We start from the raw sequence: 20,019 nt of genomic DNA, 5'->3' as shown, positions 1-20,019 counted from the left end.
ACTGAACATGATAGCGTTTATGCTCATAAAAAGAACTTAAATATCTCTCAATTAGGTTTTAGGCATGAAAACTTTAAATACCTTTGAGGGTTTTTTTTGAGCCCACTGGCAGATATTTGTTCTTGTTTTAATCATAAGTTCACTCCCCTTTGATAAATTTCTCATAAAGCAAGACTTCTTGAGTCATTTTGCTTCTCAAGTAAATATATCTTGATTTAAGAAGGCAGAAATATTGAGGAAGAACAGCACTTTTGTTGCAGTGTGATCAGAAATACAGTAAAACATATTTTCTTTATTCTAGTGGTTTGAAGCAGAGCTATTAAAGTAAAGTAATGGAGATCTGTTAGACATTTACATTTAGAGGACATATTGACTTGTCTTCCCTTCAATTTATTCTTACATTTTCTTCACTTGGTCTTGAAAAGGTCTTAAAGTCTTAAAAGTACCTTCATAAAACCTGCAGAAACCCTGATTATACACCGAGTTGATCATGTCTTGATTTGCTCTGAGCGATCACGGCGGTGAGGACTAACGTGGCCAACCTGAGCGATGCAGCCATGTGGAAGATCAGACGTGCTCGCTTCGCCCGCAACCGTCAGAAGAGCGTCCGCTCGCTACGAGAAAGCGTCAAGGGTTCGTCCGGGTCCAAGCGCACTTTCTCCCTCCCGGAGACACTGTGCAACAAACTGCGTGAGTGACCTGCACCTCCTGTTTCCATCACCTCAGAGAGTCCTGCTGGATTCATGAGTCTGCTGACCTGCATGAGAACAGTTTCTGTCACACACTTGAGCTCAACAGTTTTGCTCAAATATTTGTCTCTGTATTCACCAAAGATGTCCTTCACTTTCTGTTTTCTCTTTTTTCTGGAGTCAGCTCTCAGACTCATAAGACAAGAGCAGTCTGCACCCACACTGGGAAACATGCTCGAGAAAGTCCTGACAGGTGAAGCACACCGCATCGACGGTCACTCATGACTCATTAACACTGAAAATACTGTACATGTACGGTGCTGTTTGGACACACTGTGAGGCTGACAGATTAGTCCTTTCAGCATGTGCTGGATATTAATTGTCATTATATTCATCAGTACTTTAGCTGAGTTCAGAATCATCACCCCAAGTGTGGTCACCCAAACATCAGTTTAAAGGGGTTCTGTTATGCAGTTTCACAAAGTCTTGATTTTGGGGTGTGCTATAACAGGTTTTCACGCTGGATTGTTCCAAAACACATTATTTTTCTCTTATACTACTGGGCTGTTGAATGCTTGAATCTGATTGGCTGACAAACATTCTGAGGTGTGCAGTTATTTTCAGGGAAACGCACAGCGAACGTAGTTCCACGCAGCTCTCCTGACCGCATTACAGTTCCATATCACTTCGCATAGTTAACTGTAATAACGGAAATTAGCATACAGTACCTATACAGCACACAGGACTAACAAACAACAACAACATGACAGACGATTTTCTGAAAGTAAATACTCATGACATTTCTCACTAGCGAGGTAATAACAGCGCTGTTTAGAGACGGTGCTGGAGAACACTGTTGAGGGACGCACAGAGGTAGCCTAATTCACACTAGCTCTCTCTCTCTCTCTTTCTATGTGTGTCTCTGTCTCTCTGTCTCTCTTTCTAATAACTTCATTAATAACTGCAGTAGAATGCTATCAACGGCTCAAGCCTCCATTACCAGCTTTAAAATGATGTTTTGGAACCAGCAAAAGAGGCGCTGGATGAGATGCGGAAGAAATAATCATACTCACAATAGCGATTTAAGTACAAAAACCGTACGAATCCCTTTAAATATATAATCTGATCGATGTCTTGAGGCGTGGTAACCGTAGTATAAACGGAATAAATGACTCCGGGCCACTGAATTATTAGAAAAATAATGCACACCTGAGGTTTCGAGTCGCTTTGTGTCATGGCCGTATCACCACCTCGGGGTGTGCATTATTTTTCTAATAATTCAATGGCCTGGAGTCAATTATTCCTTACATATTTTACATTATTGCAGCAGCTCTCTTCCCATTCTGTCTCAAACGCTTTCCAAAATACTAAATGTGCTCTGATTGGTTAGCTGGCCCTGTATTCTGGAAATACACTATAGAGTAACATAACTTATACCCACAAACAATAAATGTAACAGAATAAGAACAAAGCATTAAATATATTTATTATAAATTCAAAACATAAAGTGGCTACATCACAAAGCCCAGTTAGAACACTCGACCTAAAATGAAACTGAACTGTCCGCAGAAAAATACTGAAAACATTTCAGGAAGACAACAATTTGAACTGTTCACCAGATAATGACAGAAACATTACAGACAGCTGACACGCTCTCCACCATGTTGTTATGTTTTAATAACTTCACCCCTCTCTTCGGGCCTGAGACGGGATGTAGCCGGTCACTTTCTCACTAAAGCAGCTCTTCTTCTTCAGCTTTTCTAGCGCAGCTCAACCAGGCCTCGCCTGTGGACAGGGATCACTTAAATGAGTGACTCTGTGAATACATAATATCTGGAAGAACGAGCTGTTTGTTGTAGTTCTTGAAATATATATATTTCCCTTTGGAGTGGACTTTGAGCTTTGTAAACTTGCACATATTTTTATGCTCAAACAGCAACATAAAACACTAAATAGAGTTGTAAAAGTGAAAAAGCATAATAGGACCCCTTTAACAAACCATTGTAGAGTGTCTGTAGAGGAGAGTAAAAGTATCATGGCCTGTTACCGTGCAGGAGAGAGCTCTCCTCCAGAGGACGACTCCGTCATCAAGGATCTGCTGCCGGAGGACACGGGGATAGACCACCAGACCGTCCATCAGCTCATCATGGTGCTCATGAAGTTCATGGCCAAAGACAAAAGCAGCGCCGAGGCGGACATCGGCAGCGCCAAAGCCTTCAACACGGTCAAGCGGCATCTCTACGTCCTGCTGGGATACGATCAGCAGATGGGATGCTTCATGATCACCCCTCAGAAAATGCGCTCCTCCACCTGCTTCAACGCCTTCATCGCAGGAATCTCTCGGGTGAGCTCAGCCCTGTGCGCTCGACTCTTTGGGAGGAGCGTGACATGTTCCTGAAGGATTGTTTTGTCTCCTCAGGTGATGGACTATAACATCGGCCTGGGCAAACAGCTGCTGCCGCTGGTGGTGCAGGTGCTGAAGTACTGCACGTGTCCACAGCTGAGGCCTAACTTCCAGGAGCCGCCGCGCTGCTCGCTCTGGGCCCTCAAACCCCACACGAGACAGATGTGGCTCAAAGCCCTGCTCGTCATCCTCTACAAGGTATTCATCCTAACTGTGGACTAACTGTGTAAATGAAAATGTCAGATTTTAGTGTTCTACACTCTCATCACATTGGCTGTCTCTTATTCATAGCTGATATTTCTCTGTTTATATCTCTATTTCTGTGAGACGTCTTTACATTCCAAACACTCTTGTATTACAGTATATACACAATAGTATTTAAGGCCTAATGCTTAAAACTTACAAAAAAAAGGACTCATTTCAAACAATATATCAAACATGATTTGCGTATTTTAAATTTCTGTCCCAAATGTAGCTGTTTATGAACGATATATTTATTGGGAATGTAAAATGTGCAAGTGCACTAGAAGTATCTACAAATTCCCCTTTCCTGTTACAACAGTGAACAAAAACAGAAAAAGGAAAACAACAGAAACCTAACCTATCAAAATCCCACATGCAGCTTTGTGAACCGAATGGGAGTTTTCCGAATAAAGAAACAGAATGACCACTGTTGTGAAATTTATTTAGGGATCGTATGACTTATAGAGACAAAACAAAGACACTGAGCTTGTTGTAGGTAGCTGGGGTGGAGGAGGGATTCATTCTGATTAAGTTGATTATCTAAACATGCTGCTCCCGAACTTTGTTCATAAAACATCATAAGATGTCTTGAGACCACAACCAGGTCACAGCTATGAACACAAAATCACAGTGTTATGTTTCCATGGCAGGAGCTCATCAAGTGTTTTTGCTATAGGACCAGTACATTCCTAGTTATGCCACTGACTGCACATTAAAAGGGGTCATGAACTGCCTTTTCTATTCTTTTGTGCTGTTCTCTGAGGTCCACTTATAATGTTATCAAAAAGCATCATAATTCAGAAGTAGTAGGCTATTTTCTGTCCTGTTTTGACCCCTCCTCAGAATGCTCTGTTTGAATAGGCGCGGCGGACTGTAGACTCAAAAGTGAACGCCCACTGCTGTGATTGGCTACAGTTGTGTGTTTGACAGCCTACAGCCTTCACAGGTAGATGCTACTGTGATTTAGGTTAAAATGCATAAATACTCAGTTCATATCAAATGATCTATAATAACAAAACAATAGTGAGCACGTAATAAAAACAGCTACTCTTAATTATGCAGAACTTTAAGGCTTAATATAATTTAAACGTATGAGTTATAAAAAAAATTCACCCCCCTCACAGTGATCTATAATAACAAAACAATAATAAAGACCATGTATTTTTTTGTCCGTGATGTCACCCATTTTTTTTGCTGTAAAGTTGGGTTTTTAAAAAGGGAATCTATGGGACAGACTCGGGCTTTTGCAGCCAGCCTCTAGGCAGCGCGTGCATTGCAGTTTAAGTCACTTCCGTATTGGCCACGACAGAGGCGGGAGGCCACGCCCACCTAGTTCTTACTGATGCAGTCTGTGTCAGCAGCGGCAATCATCTCATCTCATCCACTCTTTCCTAATGAGGAAGGCGATGCAAACATGCAGAACTTTTTCCACAATATAATTTAAACACATGACTTGCTGTAAAAAAAATGGGCGGGGCCTCACAGGCCCTCACAGTTGTCATGCGGGGCAAAATCCAGTGCTATAAACCAAAAAAAATTTTTTGAAACCAGGCTATAAATATGTTTTTTTCTGCTGTAATCGTGGGCGGGGCTAAAAATGCTGTAGAATCTATGGGCTGACTAAACATCCCTTTTGCAGCCAGCCTCTAGCGGCCAATGTAGAAGTGCAGTTTAAGTCACTTCCGGCTTGGCTTCCATGAGAGAAGCGGGGGCGGGCCGCTTAGGTTCTGTTCTGTTGCAGAGGCTAAATATTCATTGCTGTAAACCTCATCCACTCTTTCCTAAACGTTGGTATGTAGAATCGGAAGGAGATGCTAAACACTGTTTTTTTTCCACTGCCAGGCGGTGCTGTAGAATCGGTGGGTGTGGCTAAACTGGCAGTGCTGTAGAATCGTGGGCGGGGGCTAAACAGGCAGTGCTGTAGAATAGTGGGCGGGGCTAAACAGGCAGTGCTGTAGAATCGTGGGCGGGGCTAAACATGCAGTGCTGTAGAATCGGTGGGCGGGGTTAAACAGGCAGTGCAGTAGAAGCAGGCATTGATCTTCTCATGTGGAGGCGGGGCTTAGACACACTATTACATCATAGAGCGGCACATTCCACGAGCTGTCGTTTTGGCAGACTGGCTTCAATATAAGCTGATTGTAGACTAACAAGAAAGTTTTGAGTTCTGAAACTTACAGGATGTTTTTATAGAAGTAGTGGCCTAATGGTTAGAAAGTTTGACTCCTAACCCTAAGGTTGTGGGTTCAAGTCTCGGGCCAGCAATACCACAGCTGAGGTGCCCTTGAGCAAGGCACTGAACCCCCAACGGCTCCCCAGGCGCCGCAGCATAAATGATACCCACTGCTCCGGGTGTGTGTTCACTGCTGTGTGTGTGCACTTTGGATGGGTTAAATGCAGAGCACAAATTCTGAATATGGGTCACCATACTTGGCTGTATGTCACGTCACTTTATAATACAATGACCTCTTTTATGTCAAAAGATCAATGGAATTTGGGTTTCTCAGTTCATGACCCCTTTAAACTAAAATAAACCAAACAATAGAGTTAAATGTAATAGTTAATGGAAGAGAGTTAAATCTATCATCGGAGCAGTTTTTTTATCACTATATTACATTTTAATCACATCATTCAGCTATTTATTTATTACTAAAATAGTTTTTACTGTAATGAATTACAGGTACTTTACAGGTAGATTAAGGCGATTATGGTTGCTCTCTGTTTAGAGCCACTCCTACAGACACACACAAAAGAACAACAGGACATCAAGCCAAATGCATATTTGTTCTGGGCACAAGCAGGATAGATTTCCTCAAGGTCCAGAAAGTTCCTGAATGCCATCAAACAACTGTCCATTGGTTTCTCTTCCACTTGAATGCAAAGTGATCTCTACTGTGAAAAAAAAAACAGCACAAAGAGAATTAATCTTATACATCTAAAAGCATTAACACTGGCTTAGTGTTGCACTTCAGTAGAGAGTTTAATTTTTGTTCCACAGTCTCATTGTAAGTAACTGTTGTCTTAGTAATCAGAAATTCAGGGATCTTGGCATCTTCTTCACTGTGTGGTTTTAGTATCCATACAGAGACATGGACATGAGTAAAGAGGTGGTGCTCCATCTGATCCACATCACCATCAACACGCTGAATGCTCAATACCACAGCTGCAGGTCGCATGTGTCCGCAGGCCCGCTGTACAGCGACAACTCCAACATCAGCCGCTACAGCGAGAAGGAGAAAGGTACAGATCACACTCGGCATCATGGGAACGGTTAGTGACGTGCTGTCGCTTAATGACTTGTGTTTCCCTGTGTAGAGGAGGACAGTGTATTTGATGAGTCAGACATCCACGATACTCCAACGGGAGCGAACAGTAAGGAGTCGCAAACCTTCTTTGCCCGTCTGAAGAGGATTGGTGGCAGCAAGTCGGTCAAGTATCAGCCAGTGGAGCTTAATGCTCAGAGAAGTGCGTGTCTGGATGGATGCCATGTGTGCTCGTGAAGCTTTCCTCAACTAACCTTCTGCTTTTGTGTCCTGCACAGGTGAGATCGAGCTGGCCGAATATAAGGAGGGCGGCGCGCTGCAGGACACGCTGCTGTACTCGAGCCGAGAGGACAGCAACAGCAAGAAGAAGAGGCTGCAAGCCATGCACAAGCAGAAGTCTCTGGACATCAGCAACACCGACTCCATCCTCTTCAACCTGGACGAGCACCGACGCAAGTCCTGCATCGACCGCTGCGACCTGCAGGAGCCCTCCTCCTCCTCCTCCATCAGCCGACAGCAGCACAGAGCTCAGCACCACGGGAAAGACTCCTCCAACGGTCACTCCGTCACCAACCGAAGAGGCTCCAGCGCTCAGAACAATAGCATCCGGCCCATTATACCTGAGGTGCGTCTCAGCTGTATGGAGACGTTTGAAGATAAACCCGTTGGTCTGGACTCACCGCTGGCTGCCCCTGCACTCGACAAGGACGATCCGGACCTCATCGACCTGTCCTCAGACTGCACGTCCATCCCTGAGAAGCACTCCATTCTCTCACTCTCCGACAGCGACTCGCTGGTGTTCGAGCCGCTGCCTCCTCTGCGCATCGTGGAGAGCAACGAGGACCTGTTTGAGGCCCTCAGACTCCCTGGTGGTGTCCTGAGCAAACCTGAGGATCCGTCAGCGGCCTCCATCAGCACCGCAGCACACTCTCCTCCGGTCGTGCAGGTCAGCATAGAGGACTGCACCAAGAACGATATGCTTAAGCCTTCTGCAATCTCTTCTCCGGCGTCTCTGGAGCTCCCAGACTCCACAGCTCCTCAAGAGGGCACCATGACCCTCAAACAGAAACGGGATCTCTTCAGAAAGACCTCACACATGCCAAACGCATCCCTGGACGATTCCTGCACGCAGCCCGAGGGTATCGGCGGAACAAGCCCCTCCAGCAGGTCTGTCGTGCTCCAGATTCCTGTGGACGCGCTCGAGTCACTGGATCCGTTAAACACGGAGGGAGCAGGAGACGAGGACAACGACGAGACAGATGAGAGAGACAGCGACCCCAAACCTGACGACGAGAGCGACGAAGCTGAATTCAAGATCCAGATTGTGCCACGCCAGCGCAAAGAGAGGAAGATCGCCGTCAGCGCCATCCAGAGGGAGTATCTGGACATCTCGTTCAACACTATAGACAAAATGAGAGAACCGGCCGCAGAGTCAGGTCTGTCAGACTGGTTTATTAGCAGCCTTAGGCTTTGCGCATCTTGTGTACTGTATTTTCACAGAAAAAATACTTTATATATATAATGTGTTTCACACTATGTCTTCACTGGTTTGTATGTGTATTGTTAGTATTTAATTTAAAAAATCACTGATAACACTTTATTCTGATACTTCAGACATTCTACTGTCAGTAACTTTGCAACTCCATGTCAACTAGCAGTCTTTAGAGTGTTAGAAGACTGTCTGCTTAATTTCTGCTAATACTTTATTTTGATGGACATTTTACTGACTATAAATAACTTTACACATGTACATGCTTCTTATACTAACTATTAGTACTTATTCTACTAACTACTTAAGCTTGACCTAATGAGAATTAGTTGACATGTTACTATAAATTAATGAGAGTTATACCATGGTCTGTCTGAATACTTGATTCGGATTGGCTGGAAGGTCTGCATTAAAACTGTTTAATGCAAAGTTACTTATAGATAGCAGAATGTCTAAAGTGTTACAATATAAATTAATTTCAATAAGAAGACCTTCAGCAGATTAACAGTGAGACAAACTTTCATGGTTTCAAAGGCATTAATGTTGGTCATATAGACGAACCTTAAAGGGATAGTTCACTAGACTAATTCTGTCATTAATTACTCTCCCTCATGTAGTTCCACACCTGTAAGTCCTTAGTTCACCTTCTGAACACAAATGAAGATATTTCCCCCCATAGGGAGCAATGCAACTACCACATTCAAGACCCAGAATTCTAGCGTGAACATTAAATACTCCACGTGCCTCCAGTGGTTTAACCTCCAGTGGTTTTATAAAGCGATGCAAGTGGTTTGTTTGCACAAAAAAAGTAGTTGCATTGCTCCCTATGGGGGTAGAAAATGCTCTCGGATTTAATCAAAAATATCTTCATTTGTCAAGTCAAGTCACCTTTATTTATATAGCGCTTGTGTCAAAGCAACTGAACAACATTAATTAGGATAACAGTGTGTCAATAATGCAAAATGACAGTTAAAGCAGTTCATCATTGAATTCAGTGATGTTATCATTCAGCTCAGTTCAGTTTAAATAGTATCTGTGCAATCATTTACAATCAAGTCAACGATATCGCTGTAAATGAAGTGTCCCCAACTAAGCAAGCCAGAGGCGACAGCGGCAAGGAACCAAAACTCCATCAGTGACAGAATGGAGAAAAAAATCTACCAATTATTGTCCAAACAATGATGCAGGAGGATTTCATTAACTTCATAAACAAATGTTACAATGTTATGCAGATGTCAAGAAGTGCTTACACACTGAGTTCAGAGACTGATTTGACTGATTTGTCTATCGCCTGTGTTGTTGTACAGATGCCAAGTCTCTGTCGAACCTGGAGAAGCCCAGAGAATCGGCCTCAGCTCCGGCCCTGGAGGCCGCCGTCCCTGAGACCAGCCATCGCTCCTCAGTGTCCAGTAAATCACTAACACATAAATGCTCATGTTCATCTGTCCATTGAGCTCTGTTCTGTAACGTAACTGTTTCATGAGGCTTGATGTGTGCTGAGCAGCTGCTGAGGTGTTTTCCTCTGTCCTCAGCTCAGTATCGTCAGGTGAAGCGAGGATCTCTGGGTGCAGTGACTATGAGTCAGTTAATGAAGCGGCAGCTGGAGCATCAGTCCAGCGCACCACAGAACATCAACACCTGGGACACGGGTCAGTCTTCAGCATCTTTCATTAGCACTTTCCTCTCTCTCTGATCATACATTACCCAACCCACCGGTGTGATCTAAAGCTGCATTTGACTCTATTCTCCTTTAAAACACTAGATGGCACCAAAATCCTCAGCACTTTTCCAAACAACAGCGTTTGCAGGTGAAAATCGCTGATCCTTGACTCGATCATGGACAGCAGTGCAAAGTTGATTCTGCTTTAATTTGATCTAATATTTCATGCAAATGAGAATTGATAAAATTATTGAATATATTTCAAGGCAAAGGTTATTGTTTTTTGGTTTTGTTCAATCAGAAGTTTTTCAATAACAGAAGAATATGTAAAAGGGGTAAAAATGTCCCTGCTTTTAGGGCTAAAGGCACATTAATTAATATGATAATAACTTGTTGACTGACTTTCCCATCTGTTAACATGACATGGTTATATTTAGATGATAAATATCATATATTGAGCTGGGTGTCCACTTTAGAGATATTCACCATATTTATAATGAAACCGTAACGTTTAAAAATATGATATTAATCATATATCATATAAAATATTATATGATATATGATTATATGTATATGTATGAATAATATGGGATGTCCTTCAATGCCTTCAGAATCGTTACCTTTTAAAATAATTTAGTATCTGTATTTTTAAAATGAACATGTTAATCACTTTTTATTAAACAAAAGTAAATGTTTATTAAAACAAACAAAAATAGTACTTTGATAAAGTGATTGTTTCGAACAAGTATTAACTTAGATATTATTCAGAACATATTATTAGCTGAAGTGTTTGTATAATTAATGTGCCGTTTACAGATTTTTAAACAAAACAAATCATTTTTATCATTTATTTTCTAACAAAATCTGTTGTTCCATCAATGTCTAATAAGAACAGATGTGTTTTTCCAGCAATCATACACTGTGGGAGTAGTGAAAAGCACATTTTTCCCCACTGGATCATAGAGTACTTGAGTTTGTGCCTCAAGATGTTTTGTGTTTTCTCTGCAGGTCCAGTGAAGACCAGTCTTCTGTCGGCCCCGAGCACCGCCAGCATGTTCGTTCCCGCGCCGGAAGATTTCAGCGACGAGCAGCCCACTACGATGGCTGACAGGTGGGGCGTGTCTGTCAGTGTTTTAGTGTGAAGAAGTGCAGAATATTACAGCTCTGTGTGAACTGATCAGGTGCCGGGACTGTGGGGCTGTGCTGGAGGAGTATGATGAGGAGACTCTGGCTCTGGCTGTGGTGGTTCTGTCCATGTTCATCCATCTGAGCCCTGATCTGGCCGCTCCGCTGCTGCTGGAGATCATGCAGTCTGTGGGCAGGTACAGCTCTGTTCAACACAGTACTGCAATATATTCACTCAGATCCCTACGGCTTTCTTTCACTTCTTTGCTTTTATTCTGCAGGTTGGCATCTAACTCTAATTTCACAGGTCAAGCTGAAAGGTGAGTTCTGTGTTTACAATTGTGTAATGCACACTTTCAGTTGTGTAAGTCTGAGCGTTATTCTCCGTCTGTGTGTGCAGCATGCTGATTCCTGGGAATGTGGCGGGTGTAGCCAAGCAGTTCCTCCGCTGCGTTCTCCATCAGCTCGCACCCAACGGCATCCTACCACAACTGTTCCAGAGCAACATTAAAGGTCTGGAGAAGCACCGCAGAGCACAGTCGCACACATACACACATCGCAGACACGTCACTGGCATTGTTCTCTTTCAGATGGAAGCTTCCTGCGGACACTGGCCACGTCTCTGATTGATTTCAATGAGCTGAGCTCGGTCGCAGCGCTCAGTCAGCTCCTGGAGGTACATCTGTTTATCAGCCACACTACTGACACCCCTGTTTCTGAAACAAGCAGGTCACGATGCACTGACATGTGTCTTCCAGCAGAGGACACTCTTGTGACAGTGAAGTGTGGAAAGCTTTATTTAAAGCAATTTAACTTTTGTGCTGCCTTAAAGGAATACTCCACCCCAAAATGAAAATTTTGTCATTAATCACTTACCCCCATGTTGTTCCAAACCCGTAAAAGTTTCGTTCATCTTCAGAATGCAATTTAAGATGTTTTGAATGAAAACCGGGAGGCTTGTGACTGTCCCATTGACTGCCAAGTAACTTACACTGTCAAGGACCAGAAAAGTATGTTAGACATCGTCAGAATACTCCATCTGCCATCAGTGGTTCAGCCGTAACGTTATGAAGCGACGAGAATACGTCAAATGACAAAATTTTCATTTTGGGGTGGAGTATTCCTTTAAATGTCAAAACTTACAGGATGATGTCATGTTTTACACAATTAGTGGTGTAAGGAATAGTTTACCTAAAAACTAACATTTGCTGAAAATCTCCTCACCCTCAGTTCATCCGAGATCAGGATGAGTTTGTTTCTTCATCAGGTTTGTAGAAATGTAGCACTGCATCAGTGTCTCAGCAATGGATGCTCTGCAGTGAATGGGTGCCGTCAGAATGAGAGTCCAAACAGCTGATAAAAACATCACAATAATCCACAAGTAATCCACAGCACTCCAGTCCATCAGTTAACATCTGGGAGAAGACAAAAGATGAAACAAATCCAGCATTAAAGATGTTTTTAACTCAAATACATAGAGTCTATGATCCATAATAACACTTCCTCCAGTGAAGAAGTGTTCTGGTGTGAATCAGGAGAGAAATCTGCACAGATCAAGCAGTGTTTAAACAGCTCTAAACTAATATGTGTCTGGATTTTGATGTGAGAGACAACAGGAGATGCACTTTTTCACTGGAGGAAGTGTTATTATGGATTATGAGTTTGTATTTTAGCCACAAGCAACAGTTTAAAGTTAAAAATATTTCAATGCTAAATTTCTCTAAATCTGTTCCCATGAAGAAACAAACTCATCTATATCTAGAAATGCCTGGGGATGAGTTTTTGCAAAAACTATTCCTTTAAGTTTCCAGAAGCAGCTTGTTCAACTACTATAACATATGTAATATAATAAAGGTTTAATCTGTTATTTTGATCATCTGCTGCATACTAATAGTATGTGTAGAAGCTGTAAGTGGTGAGTTTGTGGCTGTTGGGTAACTATAAAGCACACATGCGTGCGTGTAGTAAAGCTGATGGTGTGGTGGTAGGGTCTGAACAATAAGAAGACTCTGCCAGCAGGAGGCACTATTCTTCACTGTCTGGACAACATCGCCACCTTCATGGAGACGCTTCCCATGGACTCACCCAGCAACCTGTGGACAACCATCTGTAACCAGTTCCACACATTTCTAACCAAACTACCTGCTGTTCTGCCTCTCAAGGTACCAGTTCAGCCTTTCTGTGCTCTGTATTTCCAGAGGAATCAGAGAATAAATGCACTCAGTATTCTCACGTTAAGTGTTCCTCCTGTTTCGTCTCTTTTCTCGTGTCCGCTGGACTCAAGTCTGAGAATAATCATTTGTTTGCTGAAGATTCCTGTAACAAATGCAACAAGAGTAAGTTCATACATTTTTTCAGCTCTGCTAGTCATTTAATGTTCCTTCAGATGATATAAAAATATCATATATATATGAGAATATCAGAAGATCAAAGCATGTCTGGTGTCTTTCTGACAGAGTCTGCTGGAGCCCTTCTCCAAACTCCTGAGCTTCGTTCTCCAGTACGGTGTGTTCAGTCTCTCGTATCTGGTAGAGCTCTGCGGTTTATGCTACAAAACCTTCAGCAAGGTGAACATCTCTTCATGTCAGCGTGTATTCCACCAGAGAGAATCAGAACACCTAGCATGGGTTTCTGCCCTCTGCATTTTGCTGCCAAGATTTTACAGTCTTGTTTTAAAAAAATGGCATTTATTAATGCTGTTTTTCTCCAATGTTAAATGAATTATTTCATAATCATCATCAGGAGGAAAGAGAGTATACAAACATTTTCAGAATAAATAAAAACAAACATATTGATCTTTCCTGTTTTTTATCCTTTCCCTTAAGAAATAATGTCTGCAGGTTGTGAAGCAATGCTTTGTTTGCTAAAAAACTTAGTTTTAATGTGTTTTATAAGTAAAAATGTGTTTTGTAGAGCAGAGGTTCACAAACTAAAACATTTTGGCAAAACTTGAAAAAAACTGCATTGTTCCCTTTAAGTTTTTTTTTCTCAATTTTCCACGTAATATTACTACATTTAAAAGGCTTTTATTCAGACCATTCAGAAGTTTTTTTTTTTTTTTTTTTTTTTTTTACAATTTGTTAAAATAAGCTCATAAGAATCATTTGTTCATGAATTAGATTACACATTGTTGTGCTACACGTTTGTTTTTGCGAGGAAACTGCTGTGTGTCATCAGAAATATGCAAATACAAGAGGATGTTTTATGGAGTTTTGCTGTTGATAGATTATCTAGATATCAGAGAGAAGCAGTGGTCAGCTGTCCAATGAGCATTCAGAAGTGTGTCGAGATCTATTAGCAAATTGCACATTTTTGAAAATAACTTTCTATAAGCTGCTTTCCTCCTCTTCCCTGCAGGAGAGGGACAAGTTCTACATGTCTCGTGTGGTTGTTCTGGAGTTGCTTCAGGCTCTGAAGTTCAAGTCATCGATTCCTGATACGAACCTGCTGCTGCTGGTGCAGGTAGTGTTTCTGTGAATCTGCGTCTCAGTAAGGGAAGGTGGAGCAAAACACATGTGGATGCGTAACTAGTTTTCTATTGCTAGAACTACTAATATGTCAAACAGCTTCTGTGACTGGTCACATTTTATGTAAAAACAATCAAAGACTGTATGTAGTTGAGGGATGATGAATCAGACTGCTCAGGATCCATCTGAGAGAGTGATATCGTCTCGTCTGTCTCCTCAGTTTGTGTGCACAGACATCGGGACCAGGCTGGCCGAGTCCACCATCCTCCAGAAGCACATGATCTCCGCTCTGCCCGGGGTGAGACTCGTCTGCTGCAGTACTGATGTGTTTGCTCGTTAGTGCTGACTGTAGATGTCACAGGTGTCCTGTCCCCTCAGTGTACCACAGCAGCGATGGAGTGCTTGCGGCAGTATCTGAGCGAGCTGCTGGACTTCATCGCAGACATGCACACGCTGACCAAACTAAAGGTACTCGTCAAACTAATCTAAACATGAGGCCTGCAGTGGGAACTATCACGTGTCTTTGTACACTGGCTCTCATGTACCATCATGAAAACTTCAGCACACGTCTGTCTCATCTGCTGAAAGTTCCTCCAATGGTAGAGCGTGGCGCTAGCATTAATAAAACCATGGATGTGATTCTCAGGGAACATGTGAACTTAATCAAATCTTTTCCTTAAATGCAGTGTAAAAGTGGCGTTCCACCAGCTGATCTAAATAGCTGGGGAGGAGGTAGTCTAGCCTGCTGACTGTTTCTTTAGTCGGAGGTCCATCATGCACACAGATAAAAAAAAAATCGATGGGCGTCACAGATTAAACAACTGCCTCTGAGCTTTCCCACGTGAAGCTTGTGAAATAAGAACAGGAGCAAACCTTCCCTGTCTTCATGAACTGAATTAGGATGTCATTCACTGTGAATGTATGTGATGTGTGTCTGCTGTAGAAAATAATCCAGCTTGAGTGAGAAGCAGACCGTTCTGCCAGCTGGTTACACACAGTGCTGTAGTATTTCCTTTGAGGACTTGAAATGTTTGGATCGGGTCAGTTGCACAGACAGAATGTTACGTTTCTGACTGTTTCGACTCCAGTGGTTATGTAAATGAGGCTTTAAACTGGAAATCAGCTAAAAAAAAATCAGCTGGTGAGAAGCATTAAGTCTCTTGGGATAAAAGTGTGTGCTGAATGCATGAATGTAAAATACTGAAAGTGTGTGTGTGTGTGTGTGCAACTCAGAGCCACATGAAGGCGTGCTGTCAGCCGCTGCACGAGGACACATTCGGCGGGAATCTGAAGGTCGGTCTGGCTCAGATAGCGGCAATGGAGATCAGCAAAGGCAACCACAGAGACAACAAAGCGGTTATTCGCTACCTGCCTTGGCTTTACCATCCACCTTCTGCTATGCAACAAGGGTAAAATCCACCGTCATCACGTGTGTGTGTGTGTGTGTGTGTGTGTCGTCAGTGCCCAGCATCAGCTTGAGCTTTTACATTATGCTTGTGTTTCCTCAGACCCAAAGAGTTCATCGAGTGCGTGTCACACATTCGCCAGCTGTCTTGGCTGCTGCTGGGGTCTCTTACCCACAGTGCTTTGCATCAGGGCTCCTCGTGCTGTATGCCCATTCCACTGGATGCCGGGTCTCATATTGCAGACCATCTGATTGTCATCCTGATAGGATTCCCAGAGCAGTCCAAGGTATGATAATGGAGCCGTTCTGCTTGGAGGAGATCCAGAGACGTGACTCTGATGATGCTCCTCTCTCTGTGTGTCTGCAGACGTCAGTGCTGCACATGTGTTCGCTGTTCCACGCCTTCATGTTCGCCCAGCTGTGGACCATCTACTGCGAGCAGGCCGCGGCCAACCCGACCAATCAGAACCAGAACGAGTTCTCCTCGTGCGCCATCCTCACGGGCCTGGAGTTCTGGAGCCGCGTGACTCCCAGCATCCTCCAGCTCATGGCCCACAACAAAGTGGTAAACCTGCAGTTTATTCAGACTCTGTGTGATTCGTTTTCTCTCTCAGTGCATTATTTTGCAGCATTTCTTTAGTGGAAGCAGTTTTTTGACATTTGAACATGTCCGAGTATTTCTTCAGAATTGTGTTTTAGCTCTAAACAGCATTCGTTTGATTTGACATCTGATATAAACTCATACAAAACTGATACAAAACTGATACAAAACTGACTCCTGTTCTGGACTGAGAAATTACTCCATATGAATGAGCAAAGACGATCAATCTTTATCAATTTTAATTGATGGGAAAGGTCTGTGCAAAGCTAGAACAACCTCTGTAAGTCTTTAGTGCTCATTTTCTTCACATTTCAGATGGTAGAGATGGTCTGCTTGCATGTCATCAGTCTAATGGAGGCTTTGCAGGAGTGTAACTCAACCATCTTTGTAAAAGTAAGAGGAATTTATTACTACAAATGCTTAAAATAAACTGCAGTGCTTAGCATTTCTACATCATGCAGTCTGAGGTGTTTATTATATTTAATGTCCTCTTCATTCTCTTCAGCTGATTCCTATGTGGCTGCCCATGATTCAGTCCAACTTAAATGTAAGTTTTCATCATATCCATTACACAATTCACCCTGGCTATCAACGCTCTTGCTTTCTTTCTAGAGTAAACTCTCAAAATCTTCCTGTTACTCTTTGTGTGTCAATAGCATCTATCCGCGGGTCTCCAGCTGCGTCTACAAGCCATTCAGAACCGGGTGAACCACCAGTGTCTCCAGAATCCTGGATCCGGAACGTTTCCTCTCACTCTGCGCAAGTGGCTTCAGTGCACTCAGTTTAAAATGGCCCAAGTGGAGATCCAGTCGTCTGAGGCGGCGTCCCAGTTTTACCCCATGTGATCTTTGAAGCAGCAAGCTGTGTGTGATGATTAATCATGAGCTTCAGCAGCAGCAGATGTAGTTGCTCAAGGTTCAGTGGTCTTCCTAGTGTGTGTTATTATCGAATACATTACAGAAATCATGTATAGAGAAAAATGTTAGCCTGTTTCAACCAGGAAAAAGTTTTTTTTGCATTATCAATAGTATGCTTATTTCAAGCAAAAATAAACAATTTAAAAAAAAAAAAAACAAGCTGCTTGAATTTTTTCTTCAGAATCAGAAAGAGCTTTATAAGGAATAAAGTGCACATGGAATTTGTCTTTGTGTTAGAAGCTTCCAGTATGAAAAGAACCGGAAGAAAGTTTAGTGCTCTGTAGCGCCGGCCCGAGGGCAACAGTTCAAAGAGGGAGTGTGCTGGCTGTGTGAGGTCCAGAATGATTTTACCAGCCCTTCTCCTCACTCTGGAGGTGTACAGTCAGCAGTCCTGACTGTCCGTTGTAGTCTCCTGGGGCCGGTTGCACCAGCTAGATGTAAAAAAGCTGGGTGTAAGTCCTACACTGGGCTTTGCAACGTCCAGCTTTACGATAAATATTTACACCTGTTGCACCACGATCAGGCACAACTATGTCCAGCGTAGACAATGCGCGTCCACGCCGACACATTCTCCCGCAGTTATAGATCTATCTGAGACCATGTTCACGCCACAATGGCTACAACTACTAATACAGAACTGAATTGCTCAAGACATCATAACAAGTGAAGCCACCGCGCCATGATTTCATTGGGTAAACATTTCCTAACAAGTCCGCGTTTTTAAATCTGAAGTCTCCCTGCACATTCCCATGACAGATTTAATCAAGGTTAAGTAATATAATAAATGTAATACAATGCTTCTCTCTAGAGTTATTTTTTATAGCTGACTATCAAGTTTATGTACAATTTATGTCTTTCCTGAGGTAAATGTGACTTTACCTGACATTTTGTGTTTTACTGGCGTCTTTCTCTGGCAGAAAAAAACACGTTTATTGTTTGTATTTTGTGCAAATATTTGAAAGCAAAATTTGAGAGCTGACCATTTATTTCTGATTAAAAGTAACAAAGCACAAAACTTATTGTGATTATTGGATGGCAGGCACGCTACAAATAATGAATGTCAAATGGTTAATTTTCTTTTAAGGATCCCAGTTCATATGTAATATTTTACTGCATAATTATTACATGCTGTACAGAAATATATTTCTGTAAACTATTCAGTTACTGTCGGCAGTGTGGTAACGTCAGGTTACACCAAGCTTCGCGATTGATATTGCTTATCCTACCCGAAAAGACAATACCATAAACATTACAGTTTGTGAATCCTAAAAACGAATAATGTCCGAGCAATTCATGACTTTTCGCTTTACTCCTACCTCTATGCGTAAGATATAGTCTCAGACGTAGCACTACGCCGAGCTGGTGCAACGGGTATAAATTCTACGTACGACTTAAAGCACATTTTACGTCCAGCCTAGTCTTACAACCGGGTGTACGTCCAGCTGGTGCAACCGGCCCCAGATGTGTGATTTGGTAGCTGAGTCAAACCAAACTGTTAAAGATGAGCAAAGGACAGAATTAATAATGCCCGAGTAGAACTGGGTGAGCTGCTCCTGTGGCAGGTTGCACTTCCTCAGCTGGCAAAGGAAGTACAGACTCTGCTGGGCCTTTTTCACAATAGAGTCTATGTGTGTCCCACTTCAGGTCCTGAGAGATGGTGGTGCCCAGGCACCTGAATGACTCCACTGCAGTCACAGTTCTGTTCATGATGGTGAGTGGGGGGAGAACAGGGGGGTTTCTCCTGAAGTCAAGTCAAGTCACCTTTATTTATATAGCACTTTATCCCAGTGGTCGTCTGAGACAAGGTCTTTACAGGGGATCTGTATCTGGGGCTCATCTAGTTGTCCTGGTCTCCGCTGTCTTTCACAGCGGGGTCGGTGACAGAAGAGTCCTGTCTTGGTGCTGATCCTCTGACCATGGGTGTTATGCAGCAAAGTCAATTGTGTTCCCGTCTTGTTCCGGTTTACCTTTACAGGGGGTAATTAAGTTGTCCTGCAGCCTCAAAAATCCTTGATCCCACCAATGGGAAGGATTTGGATATTGGAGGTGTATTAGTATGTTATGTGTAAGCCAGGTTAAAGAGATGGGTCTTTAATCTAGATTTAAACTGCAAGAGTGTGTCTGCCTCCCGAACAATGTTAGGTAGGTTATTCCAGAATTTAGGTGCTAAATAGGAAAAGGATCTGCCACCCACAGTTGACTTTGATATTCTAGGTATTATCAAATTGCCTGAGTTTTGAGAACGCAGCGGACGTGGAGGACTATAATGTAACAATAGCTCTTTCAAATACTGAGATGCTAAACCATTCAGGGCTTTATAAGTAATTAGCAAGATTTTAAAATCTATACGATGTTTGATAGGGAGCCAGTACAGTGTTGACAGAACCGGGCTTATATGGTCATACTTCCTGGTTCTAGTAAGAACTCTAGCTGCTGCATTTTGTACTAGCAGGAGTTTGTTTATTAAGCGTGCAGAACAACCACCCAATAAAGCATTAAAATAATCTAGCCTTCAGAGATCATAAACACATGGATTAACATTTCTGCATTTGACATTGAGAGCACAGGCTGTAATTTAGATATATTTTTGAGATGTAAAAATGCAGTTTTACAAATGCTAGAAACGTTGCTTTCTAAGGAAAGATTGCTATCAAATAGAATTGACAGAGCAGCCATCAAGTCTTAGACAGCATTCTAGGTTATTACATGCAGAGTTTTTAGGTCCTATAATTAACACATCTGTTTTTTCAGAATTT

At 42.5% G+C, this 20,019-nt stretch overlaps 2 protein-coding genes across 3 annotated transcripts in view; one reads left to right on the top strand and one right to left on the bottom strand.

The window, feature by feature from the left end:
• LOC109108293 (protein unc-79 homolog) overlaps positions 1-17,412 on the top strand; it is a 38,149-nt gene extending 20,737 nt beyond the window's left edge. The window contains exons 26-51 of the mRNA XM_042774523.1: positions 511-690; positions 874-942; positions 2,744-3,033; positions 3,109-3,291; positions 6,411-6,576; positions 6,652-6,801; positions 6,878-8,035; positions 9,396-9,497; positions 9,621-9,737; positions 10,757-10,859; positions 10,930-11,070; positions 11,155-11,193; positions 11,274-11,386; positions 11,464-11,549; positions 12,862-13,034; positions 13,140-13,209; positions 13,330-13,440; positions 14,231-14,335; positions 14,561-14,638; positions 14,719-14,808; positions 15,574-15,749; positions 15,849-16,032; positions 16,113-16,310; positions 16,662-16,739; positions 16,852-16,893; positions 17,003-17,412. Coding sequence (XP_042630457.1) covers positions 511-690; positions 874-942; positions 2,744-3,033; positions 3,109-3,291; positions 6,411-6,576; positions 6,652-6,801; positions 6,878-8,035; positions 9,396-9,497; positions 9,621-9,737; positions 10,757-10,859; positions 10,930-11,070; positions 11,155-11,193; positions 11,274-11,386; positions 11,464-11,549; positions 12,862-13,034; positions 13,140-13,209; positions 13,330-13,440; positions 14,231-14,335; positions 14,561-14,638; positions 14,719-14,808; positions 15,574-15,749; positions 15,849-16,032; positions 16,113-16,310; positions 16,662-16,739; positions 16,852-16,893; positions 17,003-17,191 — 4,391 coding nt within the window. The 3' untranslated portion in view covers positions 17,192-17,412. The remainder of the gene's footprint in view (positions 1-510; positions 691-873; positions 943-2,743; positions 3,034-3,108; positions 3,292-6,410; positions 6,577-6,651; positions 6,802-6,877; positions 8,036-9,395; positions 9,498-9,620; positions 9,738-10,756; positions 10,860-10,929; positions 11,071-11,154; positions 11,194-11,273; positions 11,387-11,463; positions 11,550-12,861; positions 13,035-13,139; positions 13,210-13,329; positions 13,441-14,230; positions 14,336-14,560; positions 14,639-14,718; positions 14,809-15,573; positions 15,750-15,848; positions 16,033-16,112; positions 16,311-16,661; positions 16,740-16,851; positions 16,894-17,002) is intronic.
• Positions 1-20,019, bottom strand: part of LOC109061160 (CDAN1-interacting nuclease 1-like) — a 790,471-nt gene that overhangs the window by 357,358 nt on the left and 413,094 nt on the right. The gene's annotated exons all lie outside the window — the stretch shown is intronic.

Source organism: Cyprinus carpio, chromosome A17 (genome assembly GCF_018340385.1).
Source record: "Cyprinus carpio isolate SPL01 chromosome A17, ASM1834038v1, whole genome shotgun sequence".
Classification (NCBI taxonomy): domain Eukaryota; kingdom Metazoa; phylum Chordata; class Actinopteri; order Cypriniformes; family Cyprinidae; genus Cyprinus; species Cyprinus carpio.
Note: the sequence above shows the minus strand (reverse complement) of the source record. Positions and strands in the feature narration are given on the sequence as shown.